The sequence below is a fragment of the Cervus elaphus genome, chromosome 9 (assembly GCF_910594005.1).
Source record: "Cervus elaphus chromosome 9, mCerEla1.1, whole genome shotgun sequence".
Lineage (NCBI taxonomy): Eukaryota > Metazoa > Chordata > Mammalia > Artiodactyla > Cervidae > Cervus > Cervus elaphus.
Window position 1 is genome coordinate 75,707,360 of NC_057823.1, and position 19,035 is coordinate 75,726,394.

Below are 19,035 nucleotides of genomic sequence, written 5' to 3' on the forward strand. Positions count from 1 at the left end.
TCCACAGGAGGCTTTTTGTGGTTGTATCTGTATTTCTTTCTAAGTTGGTTCTCCATTTAATGGTTTTGATAATGGACCTTATTTGGCTGGCAGTACAACATGAAACTTCTCATTGGGTATTTTCAAGACTGTCACGGGGAATCAGCTGCCAGTTTACTGCAATGTGGAATGCTGCACGAGATTCTGGGATCCGACTCAAAATGCTAATTTCAAAGGTCGAGTGAAGCTGTGGCTCACGTTTTCCTGTGCCTGCGCTCTCTGCAGGCAGAACAAAGACCCGGCCCGAGGAGGCAGAGGCTGAAACCCATCTCAAATCTTTTTCCTCAGATAATTGTGGAATCATGCCTGAAATGCCGGAGAACATGGAACAGGTAAGAGTGAGGTATTCAAGAAAAGCAGTCTGGAGTTTTATAGAGTTTCTTAACAAGAATCCCAGTGAACGTCTGGGAACGTAAAAGCCGAAAAGGGTGTGTTTTTTTTTAAAGTGTCATTCATTTCTTTAAGATTTATAACTTTGGGACTTGGAATAATTAAACAGCTTTAATTATTGACCCTGTATGGAGAGCTCAGCTAAGTCTCAATTGAAAAAAACAGCCCAAAACAGCAGTTTCACTTAACCAGATTAAAATGCATTCATGTAGATGAAGGTTCTATAGAAATAATGCTTTTATCTATAGTTGGGTGCTCCAGGCTTTCTTTGTCTTGGCAAGAAATGAACCTGCTAACCTAACTTTTTTATCTCTAGATTGCTCTATTTAAATTTATAGACTTAGCCACCACAGGAACTTGGATATTGTCTGTATAACAATGGCATTTTTATTCATGTAGAAACTTCCATTTTTAAAAAAGATGATTAAAACCCATGTACGAAGATGTGCCCCCAGACCCATACCCAAGTTTTATCTGGCAAATATTAAACCAGATCCTCAAATGTAGGCAAGTAAACTTTTTGTTCCTCACTCCAGGTAAGGCTGCTCTGAGAATCAAAATGCTAATTGTATATGCAAGTCCTTAAATCGTCTTCAAGTAGGACAGAATTTTTTTTTTTTTTCTGGAAAGATTAGATTGCATTACCGCTTCAACTAGAAACTTCACAAAAATTTCTTTTAAAAAACGATCAAGAGGATCTTGAATCTGCTTCCCCAACACCCACACCATTTCTTTGTTGTTTGCAAATTATGCATGGTTTCCCGTAGGAGGGTTTCTCTCAAGGACTCTAAATAATGCTAAATTGATTAACAGCCTGTAGTAAAACAAAAATAGAAAAGTGTGAAGCTTCAGTCTCTCTTGTTGCAGTTCCAAAGAAACTTTATTCTTAAAGTAACTAGGAAATGAGTTCTTGTTGGGGGTTGGGTAGGAAAGAAAGTCACCGGACTCAGACGTGGAAAAAAAAATTTTTAAAGGCTGCTTAGTGTTGAGCTCTAAGGTTAAACCAAAAAAGGTTTATGAAAATATGTTTTAGAAAGACCCAAGCAGTAATCACGTTTGTGGGCGACTTTAAAGGCTTTGGTATCCTGCGTGTCTGGACAAGAACAGTACAGATTTACGTTAAAATTTGGCAAAACCTGTGCGATCCATACTCGGGTTTTTTGCGAATAAATTTCACAGGCAACTTTTCGGGTTTGAACTGGAAATGAGTTGCAGTTGCCTACTAGGGCCGCTTCTGATCTGTCACTTGAAAAAAAGCGTAACCCAGGTGGTGGAAGGTTCAGCAAGACTCTCTTCTCCTAGTTCCTTTGCTTTTCTTGGTAGTGGAGTTTCGCCTAGCGTAGCTTGACGCTGCAACCTGTAAGGCAGTGCTTCTCAAAGGCTGATCTTGACTCGGGTTAAAAGTTCACTAGAATGTAGAGTCCCAGTTATTGTTGTTTAGTCGCAAAGTTGTGTCTGACTGCGACCCCATGGACTGTACCCCGCCAGGCTCCTACAATAACTCATTCAGCAATTACTGATAAAAGTCCGAAAATCCTTGTTTTGAAGGGGCAGCCAAATAATTCGTCCCCCAGCCCCCTACGTGTTTTTATTTTTAACTAGTTAAGAAGAGTGTGACACGTTCGGAATTTCGTGCGTACTACTTTCTGGCATGCCAGAAAGACAAATGGGTTCTTTAAGTGTTAATGACGCAGATATCAACACTTTTGTTTTTATTCCAGTCTCTCTCTCAAGCTCTCAAGAAAAACTTTTAATGATCAATAGATACAGAAGCGTTGTGCAGTCTCCTCTTCCGCTTCACCCCTCCCACCAAGACTTGAAAGTGTTTCATCCCGCTTTAAGAGTTTCCCTTGTAGCTCAGTTGGTAAAGAATCCGCCCACAATGCAGGAGACCCGGGTTCGATTCCTGGGTTGGGAAGATTCCCCTGGGGAAGAAAAAGGCAAGCCACTCCAGTATTCTTGCCTGGAGAACCCCATGGACGGTAGACTGCCAGGCTCCTCTGTCCATGGAATCGCAAGAGTCGGACACGACTTAGCGACTACACCACCATCACCTCCATCCCGCTTTAGGTATCATGTGCTCAGTTGATTCTTAGACACCGCACACAGTCTGGGCGATCCAATTCACTCCTTACCTAGTCGAGAAGGAAGAACACACAAAATATTCTTGACCCCCGCCCCCCGTGTCCCCCTCCGGCCCCAAAACAAAACTCGTATTCCCAGTTTAAGACCAGGGCCTTTGTTTCGTGTATCCCTTTAAGAGTTGGCGCGTGGGCTGGGAGCGTCCCGAGCGCGTCCGCCCCCTTTCAGGGGCGTCGGCGGAGCGTGGCCAATCAGGAGGCGCGGTCTTGGCGGCGGAAGCCGGAAGCGGTGAAAGGGGGCTGGCCCGGACCTAGGGTAGGCGGGCCCAGGCGGGGTTTGGAGCTGCGGCCCGCCGCGATCTCGGGCTGAAGGAAGTGGCGGTCGCGGCGGCGGCGGCGACTACGACAGCGCAAAGACGGCGGGCATGGTGGGCCGGGAGAAAGAGCTCTCTATCCACTTTGTTCCCGGGGACTGCCGGTTGGTGGAGGTGAGGGAGTTGGCCCGGGTCTTGCGGGGTGGGGAGACGTCTCGTGGTAACCGAGTGCGCAGAGCGGGAAGAGTCTGGTGGCGGGGGCTCGAGTGTTTTTCCAGACGCATCCTCCCAGAGTCGGAGGCCCCTGGAGACGAGGGCGGCGCCGCCGAGTTTGTTTACCTCGGTGCACACTCTTCAGTGTTTTGTTTATCAGCCCCTGCGACAGGAAGTGATTAGGTCGGGTTTCACTTTCGAGCCTCCAGTCTCTCAGGAACGAAGAGGGGTTTTCTGAGCTGTCTTGACTTTTTCTAAATTTCGTTTTCATCCTTTGTTCGTCTTTTTTGATCTTAACTGTTCGTATCTCTGAGAAAAGAGGGGCCAGGTGGCTTTTCAGAAGTAGTAACAGGATTGGAGATAAGTTTATACATGGCACTGTTGTGCGCTTTATATGCATTATTTATTTTAGTCCTCATAATTATTACTGGTTTTGTTCCATTTTACAGATATTTGAGAATAAGAGAGCAGGTCTTTGGTCCAACTTCATTCAGTAAGATTGCAGATTCAAATACAATCTCTTTGACTGTCTCAGGCTTTGAACCACTGCAGAGATTGCATAAACCTCCTTCATAAATCCCGATCTCTATTTCATTCCAGGCCCCTCAGTATTCCCGTCAGTCCATAGGATATATATCTAGTACTGGGGATAAGAAGAATGTTCATGCCAAGATCAGTATATCTTAAGGATATAAGAGAAGGTGTAAGTGATGGCTATTTTTGAGAATGCAAAATTTTTACACCTTCAAAATACAGCATATTTAGTGTTTTCAAGTCATTTTGGGGTTTGGGGAGTAAAGTTAGGATGGATGAGCTGTTTGATCCTCTGTTTTGCTCCTGTGTACCCCACACAATGCTGAGTCCCTAAAGTTGTATATTGCATATGTATGTGTATATGTGCACTGTGTATGCATGTGTGTGTGTATAAAGCTTAATCAGTTTTAACAGTGAGTTCAGTAGACAAATGAAAATGCGTTTTCCTTCGTTCAAATTGCACAACCAAAAGCTTGACACATATTTGCTTCTCTCAGAACCTGTAGAGTTAAAACTCCCTAGTGGAACTGTCTTATAGTTTATGTTAGAGAAATAAACTGTGGTGGTTCCTGTTCGTATTACTGGCCATGGGGTACAATAGGGTGACAGTGGAAGTTTAGACCAGTGTCACCTAGGTATTTTAAAAAGTTTCTCAAAGTCCAGGAGTGTCTACTCAAAGATCTATCTCTAGGGGAATGTTGTGAGAATCAAATAAATCAATGTGAAATGTTGCCAAATTGAAGAGGTTCTGAAAATAGCGAAGTATAGTTATATTTACCACTAAAACTTAAGATCCTACTTTAATATTTGTGATATTTCACTCTTGACTTTCTCTAGAACATTTTTAGTAGACGTTAATCCAAGTGTGCTAAAGTAGAAACCACTGTTCCAGAGTACTGTTTTGGATCATTTTGGAAGAGCCTTTTATTGTCCTGTACCTTAGAATTTGCTATTATTTGATTTGATGGCATAATAAGAGCGATGACTTCATTTATTAGTACTTACTTTTTCAAACATTTTGTGTGTGTGTGTGTATAAATCTGGTCACCTGGTGTTACTGAATTCTGTAAATTGTGAGTTGATAGGAGAAGAGGTAGATGCAAATTAAAGTCATGTTTAATATACTTGACTCATAAGAATAAAAATTGAGAAATAGAGTTTTCAGGAAGACAGAATATCTTCAGGTTTTAATTATGCTTTGGTTTAACTATGCAGCTTTTTGTTCCTCCATTTAGAGTTCCTTGAGGTGTTTGGACATTCTTGTGTTTGGCAGAAGTAAAGTAATTTATAGAGTAATGAGCCGAAATTATTTTTAGAGGAATATTTCTCTGGTTTTAAAAGAATCAAACTGTGCTTTAAGATGCTTCAGGTGGAGTTCTGTTTATAGAGACTCAAAAATAGAGATATTTTTGTTTGACTTCTATTAATTTCAGAGTGATGTGTATTTTATTTGCCAACCACCAAAAAACTCGCAATCCGAATGAAAACTTATTGTTTTGGCTGCTATAATGTGACAGAACATGCTTATTGATTCTCTAAAGAGAACTGTGTGAAAAGAAGAAAAGTTAGTTTAAACAAACTTTTTTCAGTGTATTCCGGTATCTTCTGTGGGAAGGGTAATATGGAAAATGTTAGAATTGTAGGATTGTAAAGCTATAAGAGCCTTAATCATCTGTCCAAATGCATCCTTTTACCAGCGACTTACATTAGTAGAGTCGAGTAACTTCTTAATGCCACAGTTTGTGGCAGAGAAGATAAAATTTAGTCATCAAGAAACCAAGTATTAAGTTCAAAGGATTGAGACAAAATTCAGCATGCATTTGACTAGACGATAGATTCCGACCTTTTTCCTTTTACTGTGGGCAAAACCTGTAACATCTTTAGATTTAAGGTTCCTCGCTTTGGAAAACTCTCACATGAGAGTTTTCAAGAAGAGGATTGTACAGAATCTCTTGTTTCAGAAAATGCTTGTACTTCAGATCTCTGCTCTTTTAATATAGAAAATTATTGCACACTGACATCTGACCACTAGGTAACATGGGCTGTTTTCTTCCAGGGAGCTTACAGATCATCCCAGGCTGTACAAGGTTTGTATCTTCTCCACGCAACCACCCATACTTTTTTAAAGTGAAGAACATTATATGCCTTAAAGACCCCCGCTGCGTTTGTAACTTAATACTATATTTCATCAAATCTCAGATGCTCTCAATTATAAGATTATCTGGACTCTTATTTTAAGATGCGCTGAAAAGCCAAAAAGACTGCCAAACCATAACACATTTGTAAGATGCATCTTTATTTCCTTCATTTAACAGATGATAAATGAAGAAAAAATGTGCCTCACTCACCAGTGAAGTACACAGAGATCTTATTTTACTGTTCAGTAATTTTGTGGTTCCTACAAGCATGGTGTTTGGTCTTTGACTTCTTTTTCTAGTTTTCCTTTTTAAGGGGAAAAGGGTAACGAGGTTGTTGCTTCTGGAAGGGTAGATGGCAGTTTTTTTTAATTTGTTTTGAGTCAGAGCTATCTTTAGGAAGTTCTTGGATGTTCCTGGAATTCTCAAGTTCAGTTTCCAAATCACCAGCATCAACACCACCTGGAAACTTGTTAGAAATGCCAATTATCAGGCCTAGTTCCAAATCTCCTGGATCTGAAAGCCTTCCAGTTGATTCCTGTCCTAGGTGAATAAAGCCTGTGAACCACTGATCCAAGAACCACTGTCTATTCCTTTCCTTCTTTAGCGTGATGTGAGAAACTCAGAGGAAACCAACTCATAGGCCTTTCATAGTATTTTCCCAGGGATCTTTATGGTATTTATCCTGTGCAAATTGTTTTCTGATTGTATCTCTACTAGACCTGGCCTGTTTTAACCTCTTTAACAATTGCAGTCATTGCAGGGCTGTTTTCTTGCCAAAAATTCAAAGAAAATATTTTGCTGGCTGAAATCTTTGTTTGCATAGATTGTTTGACTTAGAGCCAAGTTTTGCAAGGGAGAGCCTAGATGAATTTTTCTTCAGCTTCTAAAACATCTTGAAGTGGGGTGAATTAAGGAAGAAATATCTTTAAAAACTTACTTTTATTCTGTTTCTGTCAGCCCTTTCATTTCTGCTTTTTCCTTTGATAGACATACTTGATTTAGGTGTCCCTTTTTTTTTTTTTCTTAGTCTGTTCAATTAGCTGTCTTAAGGGCTAGGGAAAAAAGATCTTTGGTTATTGTGTGTATATTTAAGGTTTTTGACAGCTCAGAACTAGGTGACTAAACCAATATTTCAAATTTAAAAGGCTCCAAGTTGATAGACTAATAAAAATTGTTTTTTGTTTTGAATAGTGTTTTCTTAATTCAAATATCTGTGAGGATATTTGGTGTTAACCTATCTTGGGAAGAAGGGAAATTTCTATGTAGAGATAATTGGAATTGTTTCCTAAATAGTAGTTCTTTTTTAAATTTCAGTGTGTGAGGAATTTTTCCTTTTTCACAATAGTGACATAGATCAGTTTAAAATATTTATTTTTTTCTTATCCTCTACTTATGTTTTATTAGTTTTAACTGGTCTAAATAGGTAAATTTAGAGTCAATGTAGGAATATTTACCAATTTAGTTAAACTTAGAATGTTAGTTCTATAAGGACCAAATTTATTTTTCTTCCACATAAATTTCTATGAAATATGAAATTCTCTATAATTTGGACATATCACAGTATGATAAAGTCAATGAGGTTTAAAAGGAAACTTGAGATTAAAAATTGAAGAGCAAAACTGTCGGTTTGGAAACATGTTGGCAGAATATAACCCTAATATTTGATCAGGGCGGAAATAAGTAAGCTTTAAACTGCATTTTTATAAATGGAAGAACATAAAGTTGATGTTTATTACTACTTTGGACATCATTGATCCTAAAAATAAGTTTTTCCATTATTACTGTTAGGAAATCTAAATCCGTTTGACTAGGTGATTCGTTGCTGTATCATCTTAGGTTCTTTTTCTTGGGAAGGACTATTAAAACTTTCTCTTAAGTGACATACTTATTGATGCAGTTTGATTGATCTTTGTTCTAACTTAAGACTTATATGGGACATGAAGCAGATAACTAAGACTTGAAATGTTTAGTGAATGAAGATGGTGGCTAATTTTGTTGAAAGGCTATTTTCAAATTAATTAATTCTTTTCTCGTCTTTCACATTTTAGGAGGAAGTTAACATCCCCAACAGGCGGGTTCTCATTACTGGTGCCACTGGGCTTCTTGGCAGAGCTGTGTACAAAGAATTTCAGCAGAATAATTGGCATGCCGTTGGCTGTGGTTTTAGAAGAGCAAGACCAAAATTTGAGCAGGTCAATCTCTTGGATTCTAATGCAGTTCATCACATCATTTATGATTTTCAGGTATGGTTTATTTTAACGCATAAGTCAACTATTAAGGGGCTTCCCTGGTAGCTCAGCTGGTAAGCAAGAAACTATTAAGAATTGTCTCAGTTCAGTCACTCAGTCATGTCTGACGCTTTGCGACCCCATGGACTGCCACGTGCAAGGCTTCCCGTCCATCAGCAACTCCCAGAGCCTACTCAGACTCATGTCCATTGAGTCGGTGATGCCATCCAACCATCTCATCCTCTGTCGTCCCCTTCTCCTCCTGCCGTCAGTCTTTTCCCAGCATCAGGGTCTTTTCCAATGAGTCAGCTCTTTGCATCAGGTGGCCAGAGTATTGGAGTTGCAGCTTCAGCATCAGTCATTCCAATGAACATTCAGGACTATTTCCTTTAGGATGGACTGGTTTAATCTTGCAGTCCAAGGGACTCTCAAGAGTCTTCTCTAACACCACAGTTCAAAAGCATCAATTCTTCGGAGCTCAGCTTTCTTTATAGTCCAACTCTCACATCCATACGTGACTCCTGGAAAAAGCATAGCTTTGACTAGACGGACCTTTGTTGGCAAAGCAGTATCTGTGCTTTTCAGTATGCTGTCTAGGTTGTTCATAGTGTTTCTTCCAAGGAACAAGCGTCTTTTAATTTCATGGCTGCAGTCACCATCTGCAGTGATTCTGTCTGGGTGATATAAAAACTGTTGTTCTCAAGGAAGTTATAGTACTTAAGCTTTTAACCTATTAAGCAACAATAGTATACAGTGCACATTTTTTTTTGGGGGGGGGGATAGAAAAGTATGTCATCCTTAAAAAAATAGGTTGAGATTAACAAAAGGCAGAAAATGAAGTATTTTGTAAAAAGCTTCTGTTTGTGAATTACTCTTCTAAGAACCACTTTCTATGCAAATCCTTTTCTTGTTTTGAGGGTAAAAATATTTGCTTTTTTTTTTTTTTTAACTGGAGGATAATTGCTTTACAGAGTTGTGTTCATTTCTGCGGTAAAACTACACAAATCAGCCGTGTGTGTGTGTGTCTATCCCCCCCTCTTGAGCCACCCACCCCATTTCTACTTGTTAAGGTTGTCACAGAGCGGTGCTCCCTATGTTATATAGCAGCTTCGCATTAGCTAGCTATTTTACACATGGTGGTATATCTGTCATTGCTACTCTCTCGATTTTGTCCATCCTCTCCTTCCGCTGCAAATCCTTTTGAAAATAGTATCTGTTAACCTTACGTCACTGCACAATAGATGTTCTCATATCTGTTTTTGTTGTTTAGTTGCCGACTTAGTGACCCCCATTGCCTACAGCACATCTGAAGGACAGGTTTCCCTGTCCTTCACTCTCTCCCAGAATTGGCTCAAACTCATGTCCATTGAGTTGGTGATACTATCCAACCATCTCATTCTCTGTTGCCCCCTTCTTCTCCTGCCTTCAATCTTTCCCAGGATCAGGGTCTTTTCCAGTGAGTCGGCTGTTTGCATTAGGTGGCCAGAATATTGGAGCTTCAGCTTCAGCATTAGTCCTATTACTGTATATTCAAGGTTGACTTCCTTTAGCATTGACTGGTTTGATCTCCTTGCAGTCCAAGGGACTCATTTCCATTTTAGAGATCACAGAGGCTCAGAGAGGTTAAACAACTCGTTGGCCATGGTCACAGAAAAGTTACAGAAAGAATTAGGTTCTGTTACAACTCTGAGTAAGAGGTGAAATCAGGAATTCAGGTTCTTTGTAAAAATATGACCCAAAGAACATTGCATCAGAATCACTTGGAAAACTTGTTCTTATGTCTCACTCCCAGAGATTTTCATTCAGTAAGCCTATGGTAGAGCCTGGGACTGCACATTTTAAGAACCATCCCAGCTTATGCATATGTAAGTTTGACAGCAACTTTCAGGTCATGCTTCTTCAAGCAGTTTCTGAGAAGGAGGAAGTTTCGTGTGTGGGTACATGAGCCCTTCTGATTACTGGTCTTCCCAAATCTTAACTCTGACTCAGCTCCCCTGGGAAGTAGATGCCCGGTCTCTACCAAGGACCTTCATGTCATACAGTATTGAAATGGTCTCTTTACATACCCATTTTTTCCATTAGATTGTGAAATCCTTGATCCTCACACACTGCTTAGCATATAGGTGGCATACTTAAATACTTAACTGGCAATATAGTTTTTATGGATGCTTAATTTTCTTTAAATGATGGATTTAAGAGATTAGAATTTATGAATTTAATTTGCAATTGCTATTCCTCTCCCTTTCCCACATACTTAACTGTTTAGGTCATATGAATGACATAAATGATTGCCCTTTTCTCCTGCTCAGGTGAGGGGATGAAGTTTATTTTGATTTAGAAGCCTGGTTGTTGCCCCAGAGTTTTGTCTGATTTTGCCTGGGGATTGCTTGATTGCTCTTTTCCTTCTCAGGGCCTACATATATTTTTAAGGAAGTTTGAACGTTGAAAAAGGGAAGTGTGACAAAACCACATTAAAAATTAGAATGATTCTTTAGTTGAAGGAATGTTTATTAATAAACATTTTTCTATGAATTAATTTACTGTTGGAAGGCTATAGTTCTTCTGTTTTTATTCCTTTTTGGGCTAAAAACACATCAATGCTTAACTTCTAGCCTCATGTCATCGTACATTGTGCAGCAGAGAGAAGGCCAGATGTTGTAGAAAATCACCCAGATGCTGCTTCTCAACTTAACGTGAATGCTTCTGGGAATTTAGCAAAGGAAGCAGGTAATGACAACTTTATAAAATCTTCATAAAAATTAAGTGATCGCTGTGTGTGCAAATATTAAACTTTTGTAGATGGCTTGTAAGAAATTTGTTACACTTTTAATGAATAAGCTGTTACAAATTCCAGTAAAGCGTCAAGTTGTGTAGTAATTTAATAGATTGTTTTCTCTCTCTTTTTTTTTTTTTGTAGCTGCAATTGGAGCATTTCTAATCTACATTAGCTCTGATTATGTTTTTGATGGAACAAACCCACCTTATAGAGAGGAAGACATACCAAATCCCCTAAATCTATATGGCAAAACAAAATTAGAAGGAGAGAAGGCCGTCCTGGAGAACAATTTAGGTAAGACACATCTCTTTAGTTAGCTCCCTGACTCTTTTTGAGGATTCCTTTTTGTTTAAGACTTGTGTGTATGTGTGTCTGTATCTTAATTTTTAAAATATTTATTTAGTTATTTTTCTTTATTTGGCTGTGCCGGGTCTTAGTTATGATGTATGGTCTTAGTTGCTCTGTGTCATGTGGGATCTTAGTTCTTGGACCTGGGATTGAACCCGCATCTCCTGAAGTGGAAGGCGGATTCTTAACCACTGGACCACCAGGGAAGTTCCTGTTTTTTTTTGTTTTTTTTTAAGTAGTCAAGTAACATAAATCCATTGGAGAAAACTAGGAAATGTAGTTAACAAGAAAAACAAGAATTTTTGAAATCCTGAAGAATTTATGAATCCCTTCAGACCATTTCCAGTGTCAGTGTGTACATCAATACCATTAGAGATAGAAAATAAATCAGGTTTTTGTAATCGTTCAAAAAAAAAAAAAAGATCAGTATCATTTTTCTTAGATTGCAGTATTCTGTCATTTGTATGGTTTTTCCTTTTTCTTGTGTTTGTATATCCACAGTCATTTGTATGGTTTTTCTTTTTTCCTATGTGTTTATATACACACACATTAATGTGTTAATTATTAAAAAAAACCTCCTTAAAAATTTTTTTTAAAAATCTAAAGCTGTAGAATTCTCTTACAGTGCTTCCTCAGAGAAGCACTAAGTGTGGTTATGAAAGTATTTTTTGTGGATTTCTAAACATATGTGCATACTGTTTTATAACCTGATTTTTCTCCCCCCACATACATGCATTTCATTTCTTATGGAGCCATCTCTAGGATATCTTTTTCATATCAGTGGCTGCATAATATCTGATTTAATGATCCTTTGCACTGAAACTACTGCCTTAGACTGTACTACATCCTTGAGAAACATCCCCTACTATTCATACCATTTTAACACCTAGGGTTTTTTATTATTATTATTATTATAAATTATACTTTGGAAATTGTCTTTGAATATATATTAGTATACAGCTGACCCTTGTACTGCTCCGGGATTAGTGTTGCCAACCCCTGTGTAGTCGGAAATCCATATGTAACTTTAGACTCTCCAGAAACTTAATTGCTCACAGCCTACTCTTGACAGAGGGGCTTCCCTGGTGGCTCAGTGGTGAAGAACCCTCCTGCCAAAACAGGAGATGCAGGTTCGATCCCTGGGTCAGGAAGATCCCTGGGAGTAGGAACTGTCACCCCATTCCAGTATTCTTGCCTGGGAAATCCCGTGGATGGAGGAACCTGGTGGGCTACAGTCCATGGGGTCGCAAAAAAGTCAGACACAACTTAGCAAACAGTTAAACTAAAACTAAACAGCAGCTCTTGTCCCAAGCCTTACTAAAACATAAAGAGTCAATTTACACATATATTGTGTTATGTGTATTATATACTATTCCTAAAGTAATCTTGAGAGAAGAAAACATTAAGAAAATCATAAGAGAAATTACATATAGTATTGTGTCAACACTGTAAGTTTACCTCATTTGTTTACAAGATGAATTGTCAGTAACTACAATAGTGTTGTTTTATATGGTGCAAAACACTATACGTGTCATGTATTACTAAGACTACACATCAAAAATGAAGATAATCTGAGAAGAAATTTATATTTATTTACAAATATGATTCAGGAATCAGTAAGGAAGAAGCCATAAATGGTAGCCAGTGTAACCAGTAACGATTGCTTCATGGTAGCCTCGCCTATACACTAGTGGATGAATCATTATAAAACTATTGGCATTGGTATTGCAGTCATTCATAATACAGCTAAATACTGTTAGTTTTCTTTTTAAAAACCACTCACCTGTGATGATAGATTGATACAGAGTTTTTCTAGTTACAAGAGGGACAAGACGTACTGTATGGTAATGTAACTCTTTAAAAACGAAGTTACGAAACAAGCACATGAACCTTATATTAAATATCACTCACCTTATGCCTATGTAAGGATAGCCTATCCACTTCAGTACATCTTATACATGATATTCTGCATGAAAAAAGTTGCATATAAATGGAACCACACTGTTCAAACCTGTGTTACTCAGAAGTCATCTGCCCAGCTCTTTAGTAAGTTAATTTAAAATAGTTTTCGTTGAATTTCAATTATTGTAAATTATCTAGTCTGTTATAACCCCTCAGTATTGACCAACATAAAATACCTCATCATTCCTTAGTCAGTGATTTCAAGGACTATGTGGTGAACACTCATATACCCTTTATACAGATTTCACCAGTTGTTAATATTTTGCCACATGTTTTACATGTACACTATTTTTTTCCTGAACTCATTGAATTTGAGCCCAAACTACTTCACCATGTATCTTCAACAAGGATGTTCTTCACATAATTACAATGCAGTTATTACACCTAGGAAATGTAGCATTAATGCAATACACAATCTGTGTAGGAATTTTGTCCCCAAAATGTCCTTTATTGCATTTTTTAAATCTAGGAATAATCAGGGACTAGGAAAAACTTGTTGAAATTGTCATGATCAGTTTTATTTTTAATGGCCACAATAATGAAAAAATTATATAATTATAAAAATACCCCACATGACAGAGACATTTAAAAATACTCCAGATCACATTTGTTTAAATAGGTGAGCTGTGTCATTCTGGTATATTTCACGTTTTCTGTGATAATGTATCTTAAATCCACACACTCTGATCTTACAGCAAGACTTAAGAACCAGTGAGCTTTGAAATGTTACCTGCTTTTATCACTCTAGGAGCTGCTGTTTTGAGAATTCCTGTTCTGTATGGAGAAGTTGAAAGGCTTGAGGAAAGTGCCGTGACTATTATGTTTGATAAAGTGCAGTTCAGCAACAAGTCCGCCAACATGGACCACTGGCAACAGCGGTTCCCCACGCACGTCAAAGACGTGGCCACCGTGTGCCGTCAGCTAGCAGAGAAGAGGATGCTGGTGAGAACCGAAGTGCTTTTTTCAAAATTTACAAGGACACCAAGCAAAAGTAGTTGGATAGTAGCTGTATTTATGAATAATAAAAACTTTTATGCTGTTATATTTGATTTTATTTCTCAAATACTATAGACTCCATTTGTCATTCTCTTACTGCAAGATAACTGAAAACTTGTATTTTTCTTTGCCTGATGTCTTGTAAGAAGCCTGTCTTAAGTAATGTCTATTTAAGATCTAGGTAGTGGCACAGAATAACCTTAATCATTTCAGCCACTGTAAGAATAAGTTATAATTATTCTTTTAGATATTTGAACAATAGTTCATTTTAAGTATTTGAAAAAGTTAGAGCTAAATAGAATATCTACAGAAAGAAAACTTAGAGACCGAGTTATTTTAGAATATTTATAGTAGCATGACTGGTTTTTTTAATGCATCAAAATTTATATATTTTTAAAAAATACATACCATGACAATATTTAAGGCTGTTACGATTAACTAACTCATCCTGAAAAATGGTTCTGTTAAGTTTTGGTGTTAGCTTCTTAGGATAATTGAAAATGCTAGTTGAATTGGTCTGTGTTTCATAAAAATCTGTGATCATTTTAGGATTTCCACTAAATAAAATCAGAGCCACTAGCAATTTATTTAAAAAAAAAAATCCTTACAGCTAAATTCTAGAAACTGATTTTCCATTTTTAACTGGGGAGATTTATAGGAATTTGATTTTAGATATCTTGTGTAGAGCATTCCAGAAAGATACAGTACGTCATATTTCCTGGACCTGTTTAAGTTAGTTGTCTCGTCACAGTTGCTGTTCCACTCCACTCAGAAAGTTTGAAACCAGTTTGAACTATTTGTGTCCTTGTCAGGATCCATCAATTAAGGGAACCTTTCACTGGTCCGGGAACGAGCAGATGACTAAGTATGAAATGGCGTGTGCAATTGCAGATGCCTTCAACCTCCCCAGCAGCCACTTAAGACCGGTGAGTACACGGCATTTAGAACCTCACTTGGGCATTCCCCGGCAGTCCAGTGGTTGGGACTTGGCACTTTTACCGCTGAGGCCAACTCAATCCTCGATCAGGTACCTAAGATCCTTCAAGCTGTACTTGGCCGAAACAGACAGACAAACAGGTAGCCTTCTTACTTCTTGGAAGTCCAGGTCCATCACTGTTGTGTTCTATGGATAACATTTTTCTTGTTGTTTAAAAGTATTGGATAACTTTATTTTCCAGCACTAATCAAAGTGAACTTTGCTTATATGTTGGCAGTTTCTATTGTTAATTTTCTCTAAATTGCTGTGTAAAAAGGAGCCCATGTGTATTGGTGAAGTTTATAGAAAAAGTGTTTTCTTGATTGCGGCAGATGTTTTATTTATTTTTCTAGCAATCAAATCATATTTCTTGCACTGAGGGCAAAAGGAAATAGAGAATGTAAAACCTCATCATGGGACTTCTCATTTATTTTTGATTTTGTGTGTTTATTTTAAAGATAACTGACAGCCCTGTCGTAGGAGCACAACGTCCGAGAAATGCTCAGCTTGATTGCTCCAAATTGGAGACCTTGGGCATTGGCCAGCGAACACCATTCCGAATTGGAATCAAAGAGTCACTCTGGCCTTTCCTCATTGACAAGAGATGGAGACAGACGGTCTTTCATTAGTGTATGTGTGGTGGTGGGGGTGGTGGTGGTGGTTTTTTAAAACGAGAAGTCAAGAAGTCATGGCACTTTTTAAAGAAAAAAGGAAATAGTTTTGTATGAGTGCTCTTCAATTGTGATTCATGATCTTTCAGGTAAATGATGCTCTTGCACTAGTGAATTGTCTAGGGAAACTTAAGGGCAATAATGCCTTGTTTGAAGTAATGATTTTCTCATTTTGTTCTGCCTCAATTTGCTGTGTGAATATAGTAAATTATGATTTTCAAGTATTTGAGAGCCAGGATGAAACACGTCTGCTGTAGACTTTTTTTGGGGGAGGGGGAAGAAATGCATTGTTCATTCCTATAAATAATCTCTACATTTTCAGGACTTTTACAACTGTTTATCCTTTTATGTTTTAAATTGTGTTAAATAGGATACAAATCATTGGTGTTCATGTTTGCTTTGCTTGAGCTCAGATCAAAATGTTTGAAGAAAGAAACTTTATTTTTGCAACCTAAGTGCAGTTTTTATGCTTGAGATATTTCAACATGTTATGTATATTGGAACTCCTGCAGCTTGATACCTCCTGCTTTTGTAGCAGTGAACGGTGAATGTTTGAGAGAGAGAGACTGTGTGTATGTGTATGTATATGTATTTTTTAAATATATATGAAACTGTCCTTTTCACTCCATGTCACTAAGTGATATTTCATATGTGCGGTTATACTAATAGTAATGGGCCTTGTAAGTCTTGACCATTCATGAATAATAATAAATACGTACTGCTGGCATGGTAATGCTTAGTTTTCTCGTATTTACTTCTCTTTTTTGAAATGTAAGGACCAGATATCTAAACTGTTTTGTTGCTATAATTTTTAAAATTTCCTTTTTATCATGTAAAATCACCTTCTTATCTGATGCAGAATATAGTTAATGTACATTAAAATACAAAGCACAGTAATAAAATGAGCCCTGGTGAATCTACCACGTGAAATCTAGAATGTTACAGACACTGTATTTACTTGTACCCACTGATTTTTCTTAATGAAAAGTAAATAGCTGTACTCTTGTAATATATTTACAAAGAATGTTCCTTCTGATTAATGCAGGGTATTTGAATGTGTTTTCTGTACCAAGTAATAGTCAGGTTACTCTGACCTCAACAGTATTTTTTGTCCTTAATAAGGAAGCAGAAAGAAAGAATAACAGGTGAGCCTTGGCTTCTATTCAGAGTTAGTACAAACCCGGTGTTCAGATTTTCTGATTTCACTTGTGAAGTATTCTTTCCCTAGATTATAATCTTATCTCATTGGGCAAAAACTATTTCTAATTTACTTAGAATCTGGGGCTTAGAGGGGATCAGGTCTGGGTGATCTGGTTAAAGCCTCAGTTCCCAAACCATGTTATGTTTTATTAGGAACTAGGGAGAAGGCAATGGCACCCCACTCCAGTACTCTTGCCTGGAAAATCCCATGGACGGAGGAGCCTGGTAGGCTACAGTCTATGAGGTCGCTAAGAGTTGGACATGACTGAGTGACTTCACTTTGACTTTTCACTTTCATGCATTGGAAAAGGAAATGGCAACCCACTCCAATGTTCTTGCCTGGAGAATCCCAGGGACGGGGGAGCCTGGTGGGCTGCCGTCTATGGGGTCACACAGAGTCGGACACGACTAAAGTGACTTAGCAGCAGCAGCAGCGGGGAAATTTTACTGCTACCTGAGTGCTATGCTGGACCCACTGAAATAGAATTTCTGAAACTGATGACCTGCTAATGTAGTTTTAAATGTTCTTCAGGTCCTTCTGAGGTAACCAGCCTGGGACTTGTATTTGGCAAGTACTGAAGCATTCTGGGTTTGTTTTTTTTCCTGAGTTACACTTTACTTCACATAGTACTCAATTCAGATTTTCACATTAAAAAAAAATCTTTTCTTCTCTAGCCAGACCTGATCCCCTTTAAACCCCAAGTTTTTCATCAGTGGAAGAAATCAGTGTAGTTCAGATCTGGCATGTTACTCTATGTTTATACTCTCAGCATCCCTTTTTTATTTAAATAGCAAAATACATATTTTACTACACTTAGTTTTTTTGTGTGTTGCTTTTTTCATTTAAAATCCTTGGGATTTATATAGTTACAGAGAATGTCCTTTTTTTCCCCTGTTCAGTTTGAAATTTCAGTCTCAGAAAAGTTGCCATAATGCCACACAGAATGCCTGTAATTCTCTTTCCATATTCCCCAACTCTCAGCATTTAGCCATATTTTTCCTGTCATTTATTCTTTTTTTTTTTTTAAACAGATGCACACATGATACATGTGTTTTTTTCCTGGGCCATTTAAGAGTAAGTTGGAGTCATGATGCCTAATCACCTACTTAGGATCTAAACTTAAGTGTGTTTTTTAAAGGTAAGAATACATGTCCACATATCTCTATAATAGAAGCTTCGAAGTCGAGAAGATAACATCAATACAATGATCTCCTCTAATCCATAGACCCTATTCACATTTCATCAGTTGTCCTAGTGATGTCCTTTGTAAGTCTGTTCAATCCAGGATTACTCATGGCATTTCTTACTTGCTTTAGCTTCAGTCTGGAATAGTTCCTTAGTCTTTTTTTCTCTTTCATGAAGACTTGACATTTTTGACATCTCTACATAAAGAAATCAATGATTCACATCGATGCTTCCAGTTCTAGTGTTGCTCCACAGGGTTTATTTAGCTTCTGTCTTCTCATAGGTACTTTCTTTGACAGTGAGAAACATAACCCATTAATTTCAACATTTGCTCAAGTCATTTATAAGAGCCATTCTTGGATCACACCAAGTCCCCTCCTGTGCCCCTCACCACACAGGTCTCCGTGAGCCAGTTGAGTATCCCTGACCCCTAGGCCATGGCCCTGATGCCAGTGACCGTGGGGGCCACTGCACCTGGTGGAGGACCTCGTCCCAGCCCACGAGGCACTATCAGCAGCCCCCACAGCCCAGTGTGTACCAGATTACCAAAGAGAACGTGCCTGGTAGTCTTTTGTGGCTGCATTTATTCCCTTTTATCAGTGACTGAATCAGTTTCTTACTGATGTGCTTTTGAGTGTGTGGCGTCTTTATAGTCGTGTGCATGTATTTGGTTTACAGTGTTGCTTGTCAATCTGTGGTCTACAGCAGGGTCACTTAGTTGTTTGTGTGGAATGTTATAGCAGGCTTTCCCTAGTTTGTTACAGAACTCACAAAACATTACCTTTTGAAAGGTAAACTGGACTTGGAGGCTTCAAAACATTTTAATATGAGATGCTAAAACTTGCCTAGGAAGAGTCAGACATTTGGGCTTGTTGAAGAGCAGGAAATAGTTTCTTTTTCTTCTTACACTGTATCAGCCTCAGACTTTATGTGCTGAGTATGTCGTAAGTCATTGGATAGTTGAACAAATAATGAGGGTTATT

The 19,035-nt window shown here is 38.2% G+C and overlaps 1 protein-coding gene across 2 annotated transcripts; it reads left to right on the forward strand.

Moving 5' to 3' along the window:
* On the forward strand, nt 1–16,399 carry MAT2B (methionine adenosyltransferase 2B). 2 transcript variants are annotated; one of them, XM_043913487.1, is made up of 7 exons: nt 1–371; nt 7,758–7,952; nt 10,550–10,664; nt 10,855–11,007; nt 13,772–13,965; nt 14,832–14,945; nt 15,454–16,399. In XM_043913487.1, the coding sequence occupies exons 1-7, from the start codon at nt 342–344 to the stop codon at nt 15,622–15,624; spliced, it is 972 nt and encodes a 323-aa protein (XP_043769422.1). In that variant the 5' UTR covers nt 1–341; the 3' UTR covers nt 15,625–16,399. The 2 variants fall into 2 exon arrangements, with proteins under 2 accessions (XP_043769422.1, XP_043769421.1); XM_043913486.1 differs by lacking the exon at nt 1–371 and adding an exon at nt 2,818–2,998.
* Nucleotides 16,400–19,035: the final 2,636 nt, after the last annotated feature.